At 40.4% G+C, this 18,391-nt stretch overlaps 1 gene segment (V, D, J or C); it reads right to left on the bottom strand.

Annotated features, from left to right (window-relative positions):
* Positions 1 to 7,426: 7,426 nt before the first annotated feature.
* Positions 7,427 to 7,962, bottom strand: LOC116099041. The segment is given in 2 exon segments: positions 7,427 to 7,749; positions 7,874 to 7,962. Coding segments are annotated over 2 exon segments (372 nt in total).
* Between the last annotated feature and the right edge of the window lie 10,429 nt (positions 7,963 to 18,391).

The raw sequence follows: 18,391 nt of genomic DNA on the forward strand, positions 1-18,391 counted from the left end.
CAAAACCAGGGCAGAGGTGATACCCCATAGGGTTTTAATGAACTCTTTGGCTAGGAAGATTTTTTCCACTGGAGTACAGCTGGCACCCCAGCCAGCAGGATATTATGAGCAAGTCTGACTCTGCGATCCAAGCTTGGCACAGGCTCACTCCACCCTCAGGGTCTCAAGACCCCACCTCCTCCCTGCTTTCCCTCCATCAAAATCCCGTATAACCCCTATCTGATTTTATTCTCAGAACTAAAATGAGTCTTGAAAGAAAAATTCTCAACCCCAGAGCCAAAGAGCTACCTCTTAAAACCATCGTATAGGAAGGTATGTCTTCTGCATCCAGACTAGCTTGCCAAGGCCTCCAAGAAGAACATCATGATAGGTGGATTGTGGCCACCAAAGAAGTAGGAGCCATATCACACCAGATTACATCCATGGCTCAGGCATTTGTAACAGCAGTAAGAGCAGAATGAATCTGCTTTAAATGTGGAGAGGCATAACATTGGAGGAATGAATGGCCACAAAACTCTCTCCCCATATCAGATTCTAATCCCCCTAAGAAAATCTGTCCCCAGTGCAGAAAAGGTTTCCATCGGAGGAAATACTGTACTGCTATGTATGATAAGGATGGTAAGCCACTGGAACCTTTAAACTCCAGATGGGACAGCCCTCAGCCCCGACAATAAGAGGGACAATTGCTCCCATAGAAGCCTTATGGCTGTACAGCATCTCAGAAGGCTCCCATACGAAATTAACCATTAAAATAGACAAGAAGCCATTCAAGTGCCTTATTGATACTGGAGCTGACAGGACAATTTTAAGACAGCAAGAGATCCCACATGACTGGCAACTGATCCCTGGGCCCCAGCTCTTAGGCATAGGGGGTACCTCCCATGCATTCATCACTAAAAAAGCTTACCAGTGGGAAGACCCAGATGGGACTACCAGCCTTACACACCCCCTGGTGCCTAAAGTAGCAACCAATCTTCTAGGGAGAGATATTTTACAAGCCTTAGAGGTAGTTTTTACCACCAAACCAGAAAGAAGCCACAATAGAGGACATTACCTATAAAGATAATACCCAAGGAGATCCAAAAAACACCTCTCAAATCACCCCTAATTCTAGGGGCCACTGTCAGATTTAGTACTCCCTGCCTTGATTGGCTTTCTGTTGAAGTCGTCTGGGTCCCACCGTGGCCTTTGTCAAGGGAGAAACTTAGAGCCCTCATGCTGCTGGTAGAAGAACAGCTGCTGCTACAACATCTCTGCCCTTCCCACAGTCCATGGAGTACCCCTGTGTTTGTTATAAAAAATTGTTCAGGAGGATGTAGATTATTATAAGATCTAAGAGCAATTAACAAAACCATGTGAATCTGGGGCTCCCCACAAAGAGTGCTATCCCACATCTCAGCCATCCCTACCAATGTTCCCCTGTTAGCAATAGATATAAAAGACTTTTTTTCCATCTCTCTCCACCCCTGAGACTGCGAATGCTTTGCATTCTCAGTACCCCCCCCCATTAACAACTCTGGCCCAGCCTCACAGTATGAATGGACTGTTCTCCCACAGGGAATGGCTAACAGTCCAACTATTTGTAAGGAGGCTGTAGCCACTGCATTAAAACCCTATATAGACAAAGAACTCAATGTCTATCATTACATAGATGACATTTTAGTGTGGGGAGTTCTTCTGCCTCCCCCTCCCAACTTAACGACCAGCTAATACTTTCCCTATCTGCTCTAGGATTCAAAATAGCACCTCATAAAATTCAACTTATTCCACCCATCTCATTTTTTGGAACAGAGATCTTCCTTACCTCAATATGCCCCTTCAAACCCACCCTTTCCTTCCCTCAAAAATTAACTCTTGCCTCCCTCCAGAATTTTTTGGGCAATTTCAGCTGGCTCAATTGGCCCTGGCTCCCCCTTCCTACAAGCACCCTTCAACCCCACTTCAACCTCCTGAAAGGGGGCAAAAGTCTCTCCTCCCAGAGAACACTATCCCTGGAGGCAATTGAAGCTCTAAACTCTGTCAATACAGCCCTAAAAGATATGGCTTTTGGTAGGTATGGCCCAGCAAAACCTATACAGCTCCTCATCTTTAACTCCTCCCCTACACTTGTGGGAGCCCTTTACCAACCTCAGGGGGTGCTGGATTGGCTCCACACTCCAATGGGTGGTGTACCCCAAATTTTAAATGAGGTGGATGAACTCACTAGCATGATTAAAAATGGCAGGAATAGAGCCCTATAAACCCTAGGGAAGGAACCTGACATTCTTGTCACCCCCTTCTCCCTCTCTGACATTCAGTGGCTGATTAAAAATCACTCCTACTTTGCTATCAGCCTGATAGGATTCCCAGGATTAATTGATAACTGTACTGTTCCTGCTGACCTCATCGGGATTCCTCAATTGAACTCCCAGGCAGCAGCCTGGCTTGGCTCATCAGGTGTCTGGAGACTCCAGGGATTAAGCCAGAACCAGTAGCCCAGAATTCAAAAAGAACTAAAACTTTAATCCGCTTTCATGCCTGGAGCCCTCGCTTGCAGGGGCTTGTTTACATGACTGATATGTACTGATATGCTTTTTCCCTGTTCTCACTTATATGCTAAAAGACATAAGATTGTTTTGCCTTAGGTATAAATATCCCGATTCACTAAGTAAAGATCACACCTTGATAAGCATTTACTTGGTGTCTTCCTTGTGTCTCCTAACCCGCTTATGTTCACAGAATCTCGACTTCCCCCGTTCGTGAATCACCCACGTTTAGAAGGAAACTGCGGGCTGGTTCCCTTCAGATAACCATTACCCTGACAAAAAATGTGCCTCTGCCTCTCTCTGTTGTGATGGCTGCCTCCTAAACTATTCTCAAAGGAGCCCATAGCAGCAGCCCCCTCAATATTTACTGATGGTGGAAAGAGGGGAGCTGCAGCCATAATATACTACTTCCCTGAGGATGAACCCCCTATCACCCAGTTCAAAGAACTATCCAATAACTCCCCCCAAGAATTACATGCTATCTATCTAGCTCTAAAAGAAGTCAAGGGCCCCCTCAATCTCTTCTCAGACAGTGTATACCCTGTCAATTTGCTCCCCTGGTTGTCAAGATCCTTCCTCAAACTAGATGCCAACCCACTTTCCCCTCTACTTATACAAGTCTCCACCCTCTTACAGGAAAGAGACTTCCCATCTACATCTAGCATATCCAAATTCACAGTCCCTTACCAGGTCCAATATCTGAGGGAAATGCACTCACTGAGCAAACTGCTTCAAAGGGGACATTCATGGCCTCCACTGAACAAGCAGATCAATTTCATTCACGCACGCATACAAATATAAAAGGGCTTCATGCCCACTTCCTCCACATCCCTCTTGCTCAACTCCAAAGGATTGTAAAGACATGCTGCTCTTGTGCATCTCTTACTACCACTCTAGCTTTACAAATGATGGGTACCAATACCCGATGCCTTAAATCCAATGCCTTATGTCAAATTAATGTCACCCATATTCCCCAATTTGGTAGACAAAAATATGTTTTTGTCACTGTAGACAAATACTTTCGTTTTATATGGGCTATAGCCCAAACAGGTGAAAACTCAAAAAGGTGGATTCACCATATTCTCTCCACCTTTGCCATCATGGGCATTCTTCAACAGATAAACATTGATAACGGCCCAGCCTTCACTAGCTCTCATTTCAAAACTTTCTGCACACTTTGGGAAATTGCCCATAATACAGGAATTCCCCACAATCCCCAGGGCCAAGGAATAATAGAAAGAATACATCAAACCCTAAAAGTCCAACTCCTAAAACAAAAGGCAACCACCTATCCCCCTAGTGTACAATTAATGATGGCTCTGACTACCCTAAACATATTTAATATCTACAAAAACTCCAAACATCCTATCTCTTTCCATTGGCATACACCAAAATTACCCCCCCATTCTAGTATGATGGAGAAACCCTCTAGATGGAATTTGGAAGGGACCAGACACCCTCCTTACAACTTGGAGGGGTTTTGCTTGTGTTTTCCCACAGGACCAATCTAAGCCTATCTGGGCTCCCACCAGAAATGTCCAACTCCACCACACCAACCAAGAAGATGGTCCACCTCTCACTGGCAGATAAAGAAAAGAAGAAGAAGAGGAGGCACAGAAGACACACCACACCCAGAAGGTCAACAAGATCTCCTGGAAAGACATCCATGACCTGGTGACTACTGCCCAGGCCATGTGCCCTCTGCAAGTCCCCCTTCCACTATTCTCTTGGCTATTTTTGTTATTCTTCATGCTAACTCTGCTACTGCCCAGCATCTCCTTTGCCTTCTGAACACCTACCACTGAAGATTCTATGCTAAGGAAATATACAATGGATATAACAAAATTATAGGGACCCAAGACTGTCCACTCGAAGGATGTCGAACCAAGGTTGAGATCCCTTTACACCCAGAATCCATCTCTACTACCCCCAGCCTCTTTCTCTGTTTTCCTTACTGAAACACAGGCGAATGTCTCCAAGAGGTCTCCATATATGGAGGTTGCAGATACTGGACCTGCAGAATAGAATCCACCAATAGTGGTGGCAACATGTTCACTAACCTTAACACTCATTTTCAGGTCTCCATCGGCGATCCATGGGATGAACGTTGGCAGACTGGAGTCATGGGTAAACATTACCCCAATGGCTATGCCAAATACCCAGTTGCTGACCTGCACACATCTCCTATGATCTTGTTCCTGCCTCCAAATCAACCTTCATGCATGCTAATATTATCCAACAGGAAAATAAGTCTCAGAAGGAGCTGCAGGCTATCCTCTCCTGGTTACAATACATCCAATATGCAGCTGACCTCCTTCCCTTAACAACTCATCCCAACTCCTCCCAATGGTTTTTCTGTGCTTCTCTTTCCTGACCATTATTACCAGCTGTCCCCATTAACATTTCACTTTACGACCTCCAGGGAACCCTCCCCATGAAGAAAGCACAGGACATTCCTCTCTTTGACTTACCCCACCCTCTTTGCTTTACAGGGTCCTCCTCAAAACCCCATCTTACATGTGTCTGTGACATCACCATCACCAAAACAATATGTGTTAACCCTCCTGCCCTCCTCTGGTGCAAAGGCACTACAGGTGCCTGCATTAACCCCCCTTTTCAAGGCTCCTGCACACCTGTGATGATTGTCCCCAGGTTTATCTTTATGAACCTGAAGAACTCACCTTACAGATGGGAAAAATCCAAAACAAGAGAGAGTTCTTCATCCCTCTGCTCATTGGACTAGGCCTTGCTGTCTCACTGGGTACAACAGGAACTGCTGGACCAGCCCTTGTCAAAACACAACATCTGGCCAGTGACTTCCAAGATAATCTTGACCGGGCGATGGCTTCCACTACAGACAACCTTGAATCTTTTAAACACCAGATAACCTCCTTAGCAGGAGTCGCTCTCCAAAACTGAAGAGCCCTGGACTTACTGACTGCTGAACAAGGAGAAACTTGCATTTTGCTGGGAGAGGAATGTTGCTTTTATGTCAATGAATCTAGGTTGGTAGAACAAGATATACAAACACTTAAAGAACTCAGAGGGACCCTCTGGCACACTGTAATCCCAATATCCCTACCCCTTGGTATTCTAACCTCTTGGTAGCTTGGATACTTCCACTCCTTGGCCCCATACTAGCCATTGTAGCCTTGCTCCTCTTGGCACCCTGTCTCATTCAGTTTCTAAAGCAGCAGATGAATAACATTGCAAATATTACCACCAACCAGGTCCTGGTACAGTATCAAACCATTCCTGACACAGTAAACAGTTATTCCGATGACACCTCTCCCTTATCAAAAAGGGGGGGGGGAGGAGTTGTGGGGCAGTGGGCTGTTCTGATAGATGGAGTCCAGTAGAGTGGCCACCTCAGAACCCAAGAGGCCCACTGAGCAAAGTAAGTTTGTTCACAAGGGACAGTAGGAGTTCAGTGATAACTCCTGAGACCAATAGCTCAGATTTCAGCCCAAACCCCCCAACAATCGCCCCAGCAGGAGAGGTGTGTAATATTGGTCAAGCCCTCTTACATGCAAATAAAGATTCTCAGCCCAAACCAATGAGAGATAACTGCTGCCAAAATCTGAATGACACCCAAAACTATATATATGTGTGGTATCCAGGGAAGAAAAGTGCGTGAAAGATCTACTCTGTGGTCTGAGCCTTCCGTTCTTAGAGTTGTAACACTTGGGAAGAGATTTGCTCTCCTGAAATGCTGTCTGAAGCTGCACCACACTCCTCACTGGCTAGTTGGCCTGTCGGCCCAGCCCGATCCGACTCAGTACAGGGCAGTGTGGGGAAACAGAGTGGTCTGGAAGACACAGCAGAGATTGCCCTGTCTGTGCTTGCTGGATTCCTTCTCAAGGGCTCCTTCATCAAGATGGGTCAGAGATCTCAGTGGGAAACCTCTGGCAATAAGACCTATAGCTATGATCCCTAGACTCAATGAAGTAAGGGATAGAGGAATAAACTGGAGTGGGGAACATGGATCTCCCAGAAAGGGAAAAATAGAATAGGTGTTCTGTGTGACTATTACAGTATCTCTATAGCCAGAGGATCTCCCATGCTCTAACAACCAGGTGACTAGTAGGACAAATAACATCCATATCTGTATGGCCATGAACATATCAGATTCTTAAGATCGTACAGATAACCTATCTCTAAAAGACATCTTCTTGGAAGAAATGACATATACCCTAAGATGAGTTCCTATGTACTTACACTTCTGTGTTTACCAGGGATTGTATTATATCAGGAAACTTTTTCCCTAAACTATATTATGTTTAAATTTCTTAGAAATATATTGCCTGAGCTCAGCTTCCCCATGTCTGATTCATGGTTGAAAAAGTCAAATTAGACTGAGCTTGCTTCCTTATCTCTGTTGTGTGTTTACATACCTGGACACTGGCAGAATTTCTCTAACTTAAAAGCAGGAAAAGTGGTTAAAATTTTCCTTTTATAGGAGTCATCAGAGCAAGGAATCAAATGAATGTTTGGACTCAAATTCAGATCCTATGGGAGAACAGCCAGTGTTCTTAATCATTAAATTATCTCTCCAGACTGTTTCCCCTGGATATTAATCCTATAAATAGCTAAAAAATAATTCTTGGAGAATAGCTCTAACAATGTGAGAAGAGGCAGGGGTGTTGACAAACTTACTGAATGAATCCTATCTGTTGCCACAACTCTGATACTTAAGAGCAGTATTCCCTTGTTTTAATACTAGGCCTGGGGAAGATGGCAGGTATTTAGGGCATAGGAAAGTTTCTCTGATTCCTGTACAAGAACATCATATTGACCTTTAAGCCCTGTCAATGAGAAACACTCTCAGCAGCTGAGCAGCTGGAGACATCCTAAGGATCAGTTGGGCAGCCTGTGCTCTCACTTCTGCTTCCATGGGTGCTTTATGTCATGGCTTGAATCACTGTGGGAGGGGTACCAAAAGCACTTTGACAGTAATAAGTTCCAAAATCTTCAGGCTGCAGGCTGCTGATCTTGAGAGAATACTGTGTACCAGATCCACTGCCACTGAACCTGGATGGGACCCCATCTGCCAAACTGTTTGAATCATAGATCAGGAGCTGAGGAGATTTCCCTGGTTTCTGCTGATACCAATGTAAAGCACTGTAAATGTCCTCACTTGCTCGACAGGTGATGGAGACAGTGTCTCCCACAGATGCAGACAGTGAGGCTGGAGACTGAGTCATCTGGATGTCACATCTGGCATCTATGTTAGAAAAATTGAAAACAATACCCCACATGATTAATTCTCTCAAAAGAGGATTTTCACTGAGATCAAGCTGCACTTAGTATAGGAAGCTTAAATAAATTTCCAATGCTTTGTTCCTTACCTGTAAGCCACAGCAGTAGCAATGCCAGGATCTGAGTGGGCACACTCATGTCTGTGTGTGATCAGTGTGAGGCTGACTCCAGCACAGGGTGTGACCTGACTATGAAGAAGTCCTCATGTCAGTGGCTTTGCTTTGGGTACATGCAAATCAGCAAAGGGTAGGCACAGTGCCAGGAATCATCAAGTCAGTAACTCATTACAGACCTATGGTTCTTTGTCTCCAATTGAGACACAGTACAGGTTTATTTGTAGGGAATGAGCTTCTCTTTGAACAACAGACAATAGCAATAGTCTATGAGTGCCACCTTATTTTGACATTTATCATGCTCCATTTAGAATTTCCTTGTCATAGTTTCCTCCATGGCAGGGTATTTAAGATTTGGTACCATTCTAGACACAGCATAAGTCATTCTATTTTCCTTTCAAAAGTAGCTGTATATGTTATTGTGGCTAGGCAATTTCTTCTGTGATTTATTTTCTCTTTGTGAGACTCTTTGTGTGAATTTTACATATTACATTTTCCACACATATTTCTTTGTTTTTCCCACCAAATACATATCCCTGTTCTCTTTCGAATTCATGGCTTCTTTTTTCATTAATTGCTTTTGCATGCACACATGTATTTTTCTGCACACATACATTCCTATATAATGTCTATATAATGCTACTGGTATGTATATTTTCAGGGATGAACTTTTGCCCCTGTGCAATCAATTGGCCTGCTCTTTCCCAAGGGAGAAACACATCTTCTGCTGCCAGTTTCACTTATTTTTCCATAGTTTTTTTTCCTTTTTGTAGATATAAAGCCTCAAGGACTTTTACTCATCCTGTTTGTAATGTTCATGGTGTCTTCATTATTCAACTCACATTTGTGTAATCATGATGTTGAGACTTTACAAGTATAGCTTCTGTTTTTATTAGCAGTTACAAGCTCACAGCAAACTTCCAGATCCTCTGGCTCTATCAAGCTTTCCACTTCCTTTCTATATTGGTTCCTGAGCCTTGGATATGGGATCCTTTGGTGGATTTATCCCTTTAGACTGAGCTCCACAACTATCCTTGCAGCTTCTTTCTCACAATGACACCAAGAAGAATAATAGGATAATGCTAGAAGGTGTGGTTTCTAAATAAAGACAGGATCTCACATATATAACCCATCTATTAAAGTAAACAACCTCATTTTACTTATTTATGACAACCCAGCTCCTCAAGAACTATTTTCATCAAATCTAGACAAGGTCATGGGTTTTCTATCATTCATTCTATGCATATGAGCTCAATTCTCAGATTCATTTGGGACTCTCTCTTTCTCTCTCTCTCTCTCTCTCTCTTTCTCTCTCTCTCTATATATATATATGTGTGTGTGTGTGTGTGTTTATATATATATATATGTATGTATATATATATATTATATATATATATATATAAAATGTGCCTTTGAGATTTCATATTGTTGGCACCTGCCTTCTTTCCCCTCTTAACACAGATGTTGAATGCAATGAAAATGAGTATTCTCTCAGAAATAATTATTCATGTTGTTAAAAATTCAATGCATCCCAAAATTGCATATGCTATGGGTACCATATCTTTCTATATTTTCAGAGGACAATATCTTAGTCTGAATTTAGGACAGAAGGAAACAGGCTGTGAAGTAACAGGAGCATGTTAGGAAGTGAAGGAGGAGCTATACATGGGGAGTTATAGCCATAGTAATGGCCAGACTTATTGCAAGTTTCCATGAATGGTTAGATGGTAAGAGTTTACATGTGCAGAGCAGCATTTTACAGGAGACAGAGATTTTTACAGGGTGAGGCTGAAACCCACTCACATCCTGATGATGTTGATGGACACAGAAGAGGTCAAAAAGAATGGGCAGATGGATAGGTTAAGCTACTGATTGATCTGAAACATTAATGACAAGCATGACTCTGAAGTATGTAGTCATAATATTTCCATTCACAGATATGTCAAAGATGTATTTATGTGCAATAGAGACAAAAAGTTTTCATCTAACCCTAAGTCCGTCCACTAATATGTTTATATTTCATGTACTGACACCATATATGAATGATGTGATTAAGCAATAAAATCATGCCAATAAATCTAGTCAGCCAAAATGTTAACTTATTTCACAGTTTTATAAAAGTGTGGCACAGAACACTAACACACATGATAATTTTGTGGATTGTGTCCCTTCTCTACAACCATGAAGAAGTAAATTCATTGCTACCCAGGTCAAGGGTACTGCTGGTTGACAATATCTCTGTGATTATTACACCTGCCCCACACCTGAGAGATTCAACAGAGAAAACTATTTCCTATCATATTACCTAGAATGTTTGACTTTATCTGCAACACATCTGATTTACTGATGGATTGTCATAGTGCCTAGGTTCTTTTAGGTAGCTAATTCTAGCTTCACTTCATTCATGAAGTTGCATTTTCAGTACATTGTTAAATTACCTGAAATTATTCCCAGTATTACTAGACTATTCAGACTATTGCTGTTCTTCATTTATAAATAAACAGTCCATTTCTGCAGATGTTAAATCCCTCTTGGTAAAATGTTCATTCATTCATGCCTTTGAATCTGCTATGTCCAGTAAACTTGCATAGCATTGTCACATCTGTATTGATAATTTATCCTAGAAAACATACTTCTTAATGTATCTCTTTACTACAATGGAACATAGTAAATATGAATAAAGAACTATTCAAGAGTGATGGTAAAAACTCACAGAGAATGATGGTCACAGTAAAGTTCAAAGTGAGTACTTCCAAATTAAGAGTGTTGGTACTGTGAGCTGAGACTGTCAAAGCAAGAGAAATGGAATGGGCATATGATTAACATATATAGCTATCCCTCTATGTATGAGCTACTCTATAAAACTGTATGAGGAGTACCAAAAAAGCAGAATAAGAAGGAGCATTTATATGTGTAGAAATAAAAATGTGTAGGATATAAGAATAAATTTGATAGATTTAAAAGTGGGATTGATCCAATAAGTAAATTAGTTAATAAATAAATGAATGAATGGATGGATGGATAGATGGATAGATGGATGAATGAAAATCAGTGTTAGGAATGACAGTTGAAAGAAATTATATAAATAAACTAGGAGTGTTTGAAAAACTTTAGAAGTATCTAATAAACTAAAAACATTTTGACTAGAAATATGAACATGCACATCTGTGTGGATTTCTGTGGCTAGAATCACATAGCTGAGCAATTTCTATTAGCAAAGACAGAATCATTTATCTAATCACCCCAAAATTCTAAATTCCACAAATTGAAGATAAATCACTCATCTTTGTAGGATTATCAATTTCTGAATAGAGAGTTATCAACTAAGAAATTATTCAAGCATGAGGGGATGAACAGATCACAAATGAAACCTGATGTGGATGAGACATCAGTTGGTCAATCCTGGAAAGCTTGAATAACACAATAATTAGTATGGCATACTAATTTTCTGAATATAGGCATGTTTGTATTAGATTAATATTTTAAACAGTAATAAAAATGTAATAAAAGTATGACAGACTTTTACATAAATCCTTGTTCATCTAAAGGGAGAAAGTAATTCTGCAATAGAAAATTTTAGCAGATATTTTATTAACTAATGACTACAATGAACATTTTAAAGGGATTGGATCACCTGAAATCATGTGCCTTATTTGCTATACCTCTCACTTTGGACAAGTATTTGAATCAAAATTAATTTCAACTAATGTCTAATACAGAGCATGTATTCCTGCTAGGGCTGTGTGGTAGAACTCTATTTTCTAGCCAGTATATTCTTTATTCTTTCAACTTGCACAGTTTTGTGTCCAAAGTAAGAGGCATAGCATGAGTTTGCTTTGGAAAGAGAGAAATGCAGAAAGAAAGGACATAGATTTCAGTGAGTGAGGAGGTGGGATGTACCTGGAAAGAAGTTTTCAAGGAAAATCCATAATGAGAATATATTGTATGAAACTTATTTTTTCAATTAAAAACTAGAACTCATTTTCAATATTCTATCATGTAACAATTAAATAACTTGCTTAACTACAGTGTCAATAAACACTTTCAAAGCTAATGTTCCATCTAAGTAACTGACAGTGACATTTATTACATTTGGTCTTATTGGTCTTTTACTTGTATACGATGGTTTCTGTTCTTGTGGACTGGGGATTTTGTGTGTATGCATGTTATTTTGATTTCTCTCAACTTTCGTTGGTGTTATAGTTTTCTTATTTGTCTCTTTGTTTGTTTTCCAAAGAGATAGCAAATTAAAAAATACTCAGAGTTGAGAGGAAGAAGAAGTATGAAGGATCCAGGAGTAGTTATACAAAGAGAAACTGTGATCACAATATATTAAAAACCAATTTCTCAAATAAAAGTTAAAAAAAGACAACAACAATAATTTGTTCTTTTTGTATGAGATATTTTCTTTATTAACTTTCCAAATGTTGTCCCCTTTCCTAGTTTCCCCTCCAAAAACGTCGTATCCCATATCTCCTCTCCGTGCTCTTCAACCCACCCAATCCCACTTCTCTGTTCTGGCATTCCCCCTGGGCATTGAGTGTTCTCAGGATACAAGGGCCCCTCCTCCCAGTGATGTTCAACAAGACCATCCTCTGGTACATATGCAGTTAGAGCTATGAGTCCCTCCATGTGTACCCTTTGGAAGAACCAACCAGTACCTCCAGAGCTCCTGGGAAATAAAACACCAACTTTTTGTATTAATGCATGTTGGTGTCCTTAGCTATACTGTCAGTGTATACATTCAAGGCTAATCTTCCATCTTAAACACAGCTTGTTTAGAATAACCCAACCCTAGAACTTGAAAAAACATTCCCATGCTCCTTTCATAATGCATGCCAAAACTATTAATTACAATCTACCTTCCTCTTTGCTCTATTTCTTTGACACTTTTGATGTGAAATACAGTACAGGCTCCAGTAGGACAGGAATTCATGATTTATAATGAAATGCAAAATCTGGATCACAAACATAAGATATCTCCATCACCCACTGCCAGGTTCACAAGCAGACACAAATGGGGAGACCAGGAACCTGATGATTTCTGGCCATTAACACTCTTACTATCTGAAGGCTAGAACTGATAGATTTTGGCAATTGGCTCCTACTGATAGCAGTGATAAGGAAAAGAAACATAATTATATGGAAGCTTTGCCATTTTACTTAACTCTTCATGAGCCAGAAAAAATAGAAAAGATGAAGAAGAAAGTCATGTGTACACACATATAGGAATACATGTACATAAATATGCATACAATATGCAGGGCCCAACCTTGTTTCATCAATTTCACAAGTGCACATGAATAGTTACATACATTACAACATGCTTATATACATACATACAGACAGACAGACAGACAGACAAACATATATATATATATACACACAAATAAATATATATACATATATACACATATCCATATATACATATGTACATATTTACATGTATATTTATTTGTTTAATAGAGAGGAGCCTCAACAGCTGCATTTATTTTGAATCTCAGGCTTTTTATACCTTCTTAGCAAAAGTCCTGTATAAAATTCTCTCATAGATAAAATGTTACACAAACGGGGAGTTACAGAAGGATGTTGCTAGTAAGTTCAAAGCAATGTATGATTCTACAAACTCATTATGAGTTCAAAGCAACTGCTTCATATAACCTTCCTTTATATTAGTGTACCCCTATGTCCTGATCCTTGGACCTGGCTTAGAATGAATATATTTTTCTTGAACACAAATATGTCCCAAAACTATTTATCTTCTTAGTGCAGTTTATGAAAGCTTAGTGTATTATTTATTATGCAGCCTTAACTTACAATATTATGAGGAGGGAGCAATTCTGTTCTTGACTCCTGTAAAACAACTAAAACTATCTCCTTAAAATTTCTTCCTAAAATTATTTGAATTGAATCAAGGTTTTACAAAGTCATTAATTCATATAAATAGCATTATTATATGAAAGTATATCTTCATACTGATCTGCAGGATATTTGCCAATTAGGGTGGGCTGAGGCCCAGGGAACATTAAGTTATGTAACAGTGGCAGGAAAGGTATATCTACAGTGTGATTGAGTCTAGAGACAAATACTTTGCAGTCTATCCTCTCAAAACACACCCCTGGGAATCATGAGAAATAGTAAGGCATCTCCAGAAAACACACTCACTTGCCATAACCATTCCTCCAGAACTTACAGCAAACCAACCATGAATAGAAAATATCATAAAACCTGTGTGGACCCATCTTAGTCATTATACACTGGCTGAATCTCCTGAGTGTAAATATTTCAAATTCATTCCAATGTGTATGTCCCTTCCCCTTACTTGATATCCTTTGTCCTATATTCAGTCATGGAAAATGTGTCTCCTTGAAGCAGGCAAAGATTTGGTCATGATAAGATATGGCACAGAGCATAGATTCCTAGAGTCAAATAAACATTGGTTAGATTGTGAAGATCTGGTTTTGAAAATAGTGGATTATATAAACAGAGGAGGAGTAACCTGCCCCAATAATTCAGCCTGTCCCAGCATCTGCAGCTATCCCATGATAGAATAAAAATATACTTCTTTTTTTCTACAAAATTAAATACTCAAGCTTGAGGCTTAAGAGTAGCATGGTGTTTTGAATAACTCTGGGTTCAGTGTGTGCTTTCCTTGCTACTCTTCCATTTAGGACAGAGTCATCTACCACAGAATAGACTCAGAAGAGCAATGAAGATCACAGTCTATTTAGACTACAGAGAACCAAATAACCCTATTAAAATGGGGTACAGAGCTAAAAAAAAAACAATTCTCAACTGAGGAATACCCAGTGGCTAAGAAGAACTTAAAGAAATGTTCAACATCCTTAGTCAGCAAGGAAACGCAAATCAAAACAACTCTGAGATTCCACCTCACAGAATGGCAAAGACCAAAACTCAGGTGACAGCAGATGCTGGTTAGGAAGTAGTGAAAGAGGAACACTCCTTCATTGCTGGTGGGATTGCAAGCTGGTACAACCACTCTGGAAATCAGTTTGGCGATTCCTCAGGAAATTGGACATAGTACTTCCTGAGGACCCAGCTATACCACTCCTGGATATATACCCAGAAGATGCTCCAACATGTAATAAGGACACATGCTCCACTATGTTCATAGCAGCCTTATTTATAATAGCCAGAAGCACACCCTATTTTCATTGTTGACTATCATCTATTTTGCTCTACCTGCTGCAATCATTTGTATGAAATTGAACTGCAGAAAAATAACCTAAGGAGAACTTTTTCTTCAGTTCATTGTAAAATATACAGAGAGGTTCCCTAAATTGTAATCCTTGTGCTTTACAATATTCTGGTGACTTAGACCCCTGCCTTGCTATCACCATCCTGGAATGATAATTTTCTCATTTTTTTGTTCTTGCTCCCTATCCAGCCAGAAGGAATCAAAGTATATTGTACTGCCCAGGTCTGGCTTTCTGTTTAATTAACCCACTAATTTTCACCAAAACTTTCTATTCTCTATATTTGTTGCCTCATTCCAATTTTCGCTAAGTTTCTCACCTTTGCTAATTACTCTCACAATAACAACTGTCTTTGCAATGTTGCTGGCCCTGACTGACCTCTGCATGACTCCAACATCTATCACAAAATTTTAGAATACCTTATCCAATTTTGTGAGCATTCCTGACATAGCATTTAATATATATCTGATTTCTGCTTTTAATCCTGAGGGCAGAAAGTATATCTAAGTGATAGCTACAGAAAACAATCTAATATTCTATGCACCAATCTCCATTGGATATACTATGACATTTCTGAAGATCCCTGCAAACAAGGATTAAAATTACATGCTGTCTTAGTCAGGGTTTCTATTCCTGCACAAACATCATGACCAAGAAGCAAGCTGGGGAGGAAAGGGTTTATTCAGCTTATTTCCATCTTGCTGTTGATCACCAGAGGAAGTCAGAACTGGAACTCAAGCAGGTCAGGAAGCAGGAGCTGATGCAGAGGCCATGGAGAGATGTTCCTTACTGGCTTGCTATCCCTAGCTTGCTCAGCCTGCTCTCTTATAGAACCCAAGACTTCCAGCCCAGGGATGGCACCACCCACAAGGGGCCCTACCCCCTTGATCACTAACTGAGAAAATGCTCCACAGCTGGATCTCCTGGAGGCACTTCCCCAACTGAAGCTCCCTTCTCTGTGATAAATCCAGCCTGTGTCAAGTTGACACACAAAACCAGCCAGTACAATTGACCCCTTGTCAACTTGACACACAAACACATCACTATTAGGTATAAACCCTTACTTTCTTATTTATCCCCAAGATCTAAAGTCCAACAGTATTTACATATTAAAAGTTCAATCAATTTAAAATGTCCAATATCTTTTAAAATTCAAAGTCTGTTAACTGTGGGCTCCACTAAAATACATTCTTACTTCAAGAGGGAAAAATACCAGGGCACAGTCACAATCAAAAGCAAAACCAACTGGGATCCAACTCACGATCTTCTGGGCTCCTACAAGGACTTGAGTCACCTCTCCAGCTCTGCCCTTTATAGCACACATCTTGTCTTCTGGGCTCCAGATGCCTGTACTCCACTGCTGCTGCTGTCCTTGGTGGTCATTGCATGGTACTGGCATTCCCAAAACACTGCTGTAACTAGGCTTTACCAATAGCCTCTCATAGACTGTCTTCATGGTGCCAAGCCTCAACTCCTTTGCATGACACCTTCAGTCCTGGGCCATCAATTGCAAACTGAGGCTGCACTTTCACCAATGGCCATCCATGACCTCTCACTGTTCCGAGCCTCAGCTACTCTCCATGACCCCTTCTTGCTGTCAAAACCAGTACCATCTGGGTGACTCTTACACATTACCAAGTCTTGCTGCAGCACAAGGTACAACCTTGGCTATCTCTGGAACACAGCCTCTTTGTGCTCTCAAAAAACACTTCCCATAAGATGTCACATCAATGATGCTGGTCTTTTCTTAATCACTGCTAATTTCTGAGCTCCAGCTAACCAGCATCAATAGTCCCAGTAATGCAAAGTTTTAACTTTAGTAGGTCTGGTATCTTGTTAATTACAGTTGATACTTCAGCCCCAGCTAACCAGAACTACAGAATCTTCACAATCAAAACAACATGGCCCTGATAAGAGTCTTTAATCTTCCCTCTGAAATTTCACAAGCTAGGCCTCCATCTCTTCACTTTTCTCAACATGATCTTCTAAGCTCCCACAGAACATCCCACAGAGTTCTTAACAACCAGTGGTTCTCTAGCTCAAAGTTCCAAAGTCCTTCCACAGACCTCCCCAAAACATGGTCAGGTTGCCACAGGAATACCCCACTATGCTGGTACCAATTTTGTATTAGTCAGGGCTTCTATTCCTGCACAATATCATGACCATGAAGCAAGCTGGGGAGGAAAGGGTTTATTCAGCTTATTTCCATCTTGCTGTTGATCACTAAGGAAGTCAGGACTGGAACTCAAGCAGGTCAGGAAGCAGGAGCTGATGCAGAGGCCATGGAGAGATGTTCCTTACTGGCTTGCTATCCCTAGCTTGCTCAGCCTGCTCTCTTATAGAACCCAAGACATCCAGCCCAGGGATGGCACCACCCACAAGGGGCCCTACCCCCTTGATCATTAATTGAGAAAATTTAAATAAATTATGTTCTTAAATGTTAACAAATTTCGATAAATTGAAATCATGTAACTTTTATCATCATAATGCAATAAAAGTTTTTTTTAAAAAGGTAATAAACTGTTCCTGTTTAATATGTAATTTCTTTGCCAAAGATGAAAGTCAAATTCATTAGTTATACATTCTTAAGGCCACCCATCCCTGCTCCATTCAACTAACTGCATTTTAATAAGAATTTCCTCTTAAATTTACATCTCCTTTTAGTTACCTTTACCTTTAAAATATTTACTAAATCTTTGACAATCTCATATATTCATATAATAAATTCTGGTTATTCTCTTACCCAATCTTTGACCATCCCTATCCTCCTGCCCTCTTCTGTCCAAGACCCTGACCAAGAATTGGGACATGTGTTTTCATTTTGTAAACTATTGAGTTTATCTAATGCCATGAGTTGGACCAGTGATTCTTAGCCTTCTTTTTTCCATCTTTTTTATTAGATATTTTCTTCAGTTACATGTCATATAATATCTCCTTTCCCAGTTTCCCCTCCAAACAAAACATCAAAAAAACAAACAAAAAAAACAAAAAACAAAGCAAAACCAAACAACAACAAGAACAAATTCCTTTTCCCTCCCCTCTGCTACCTCTCCATGCTCATTACCCCACCCTCTCCTGCTTACTGGCCAGGGCATTCCAATACACTGGGGCATAGAACCTTCACAGGGCCAAAGTCCTCTCCTCCCATTGATGACTGACTTGGCCATCCTCTACTACTATACTTATGCTGCTGGAGCTGTTCGTCGCACCATGTGGACTCTTTGGTTGGTGGTTTAGTCCCTGGGAGCTCTGAGGGTACTAGTTAGTTCATATTGTT

Source organism: Mastomys coucha, unplaced genomic scaffold (genome assembly GCF_008632895.1).
Source record: "Mastomys coucha isolate ucsf_1 unplaced genomic scaffold, UCSF_Mcou_1 pScaffold20, whole genome shotgun sequence".
In the NCBI taxonomy this organism is placed as follows: Eukaryota; Metazoa; Chordata; class Mammalia; order Rodentia; family Muridae; genus Mastomys; species Mastomys coucha.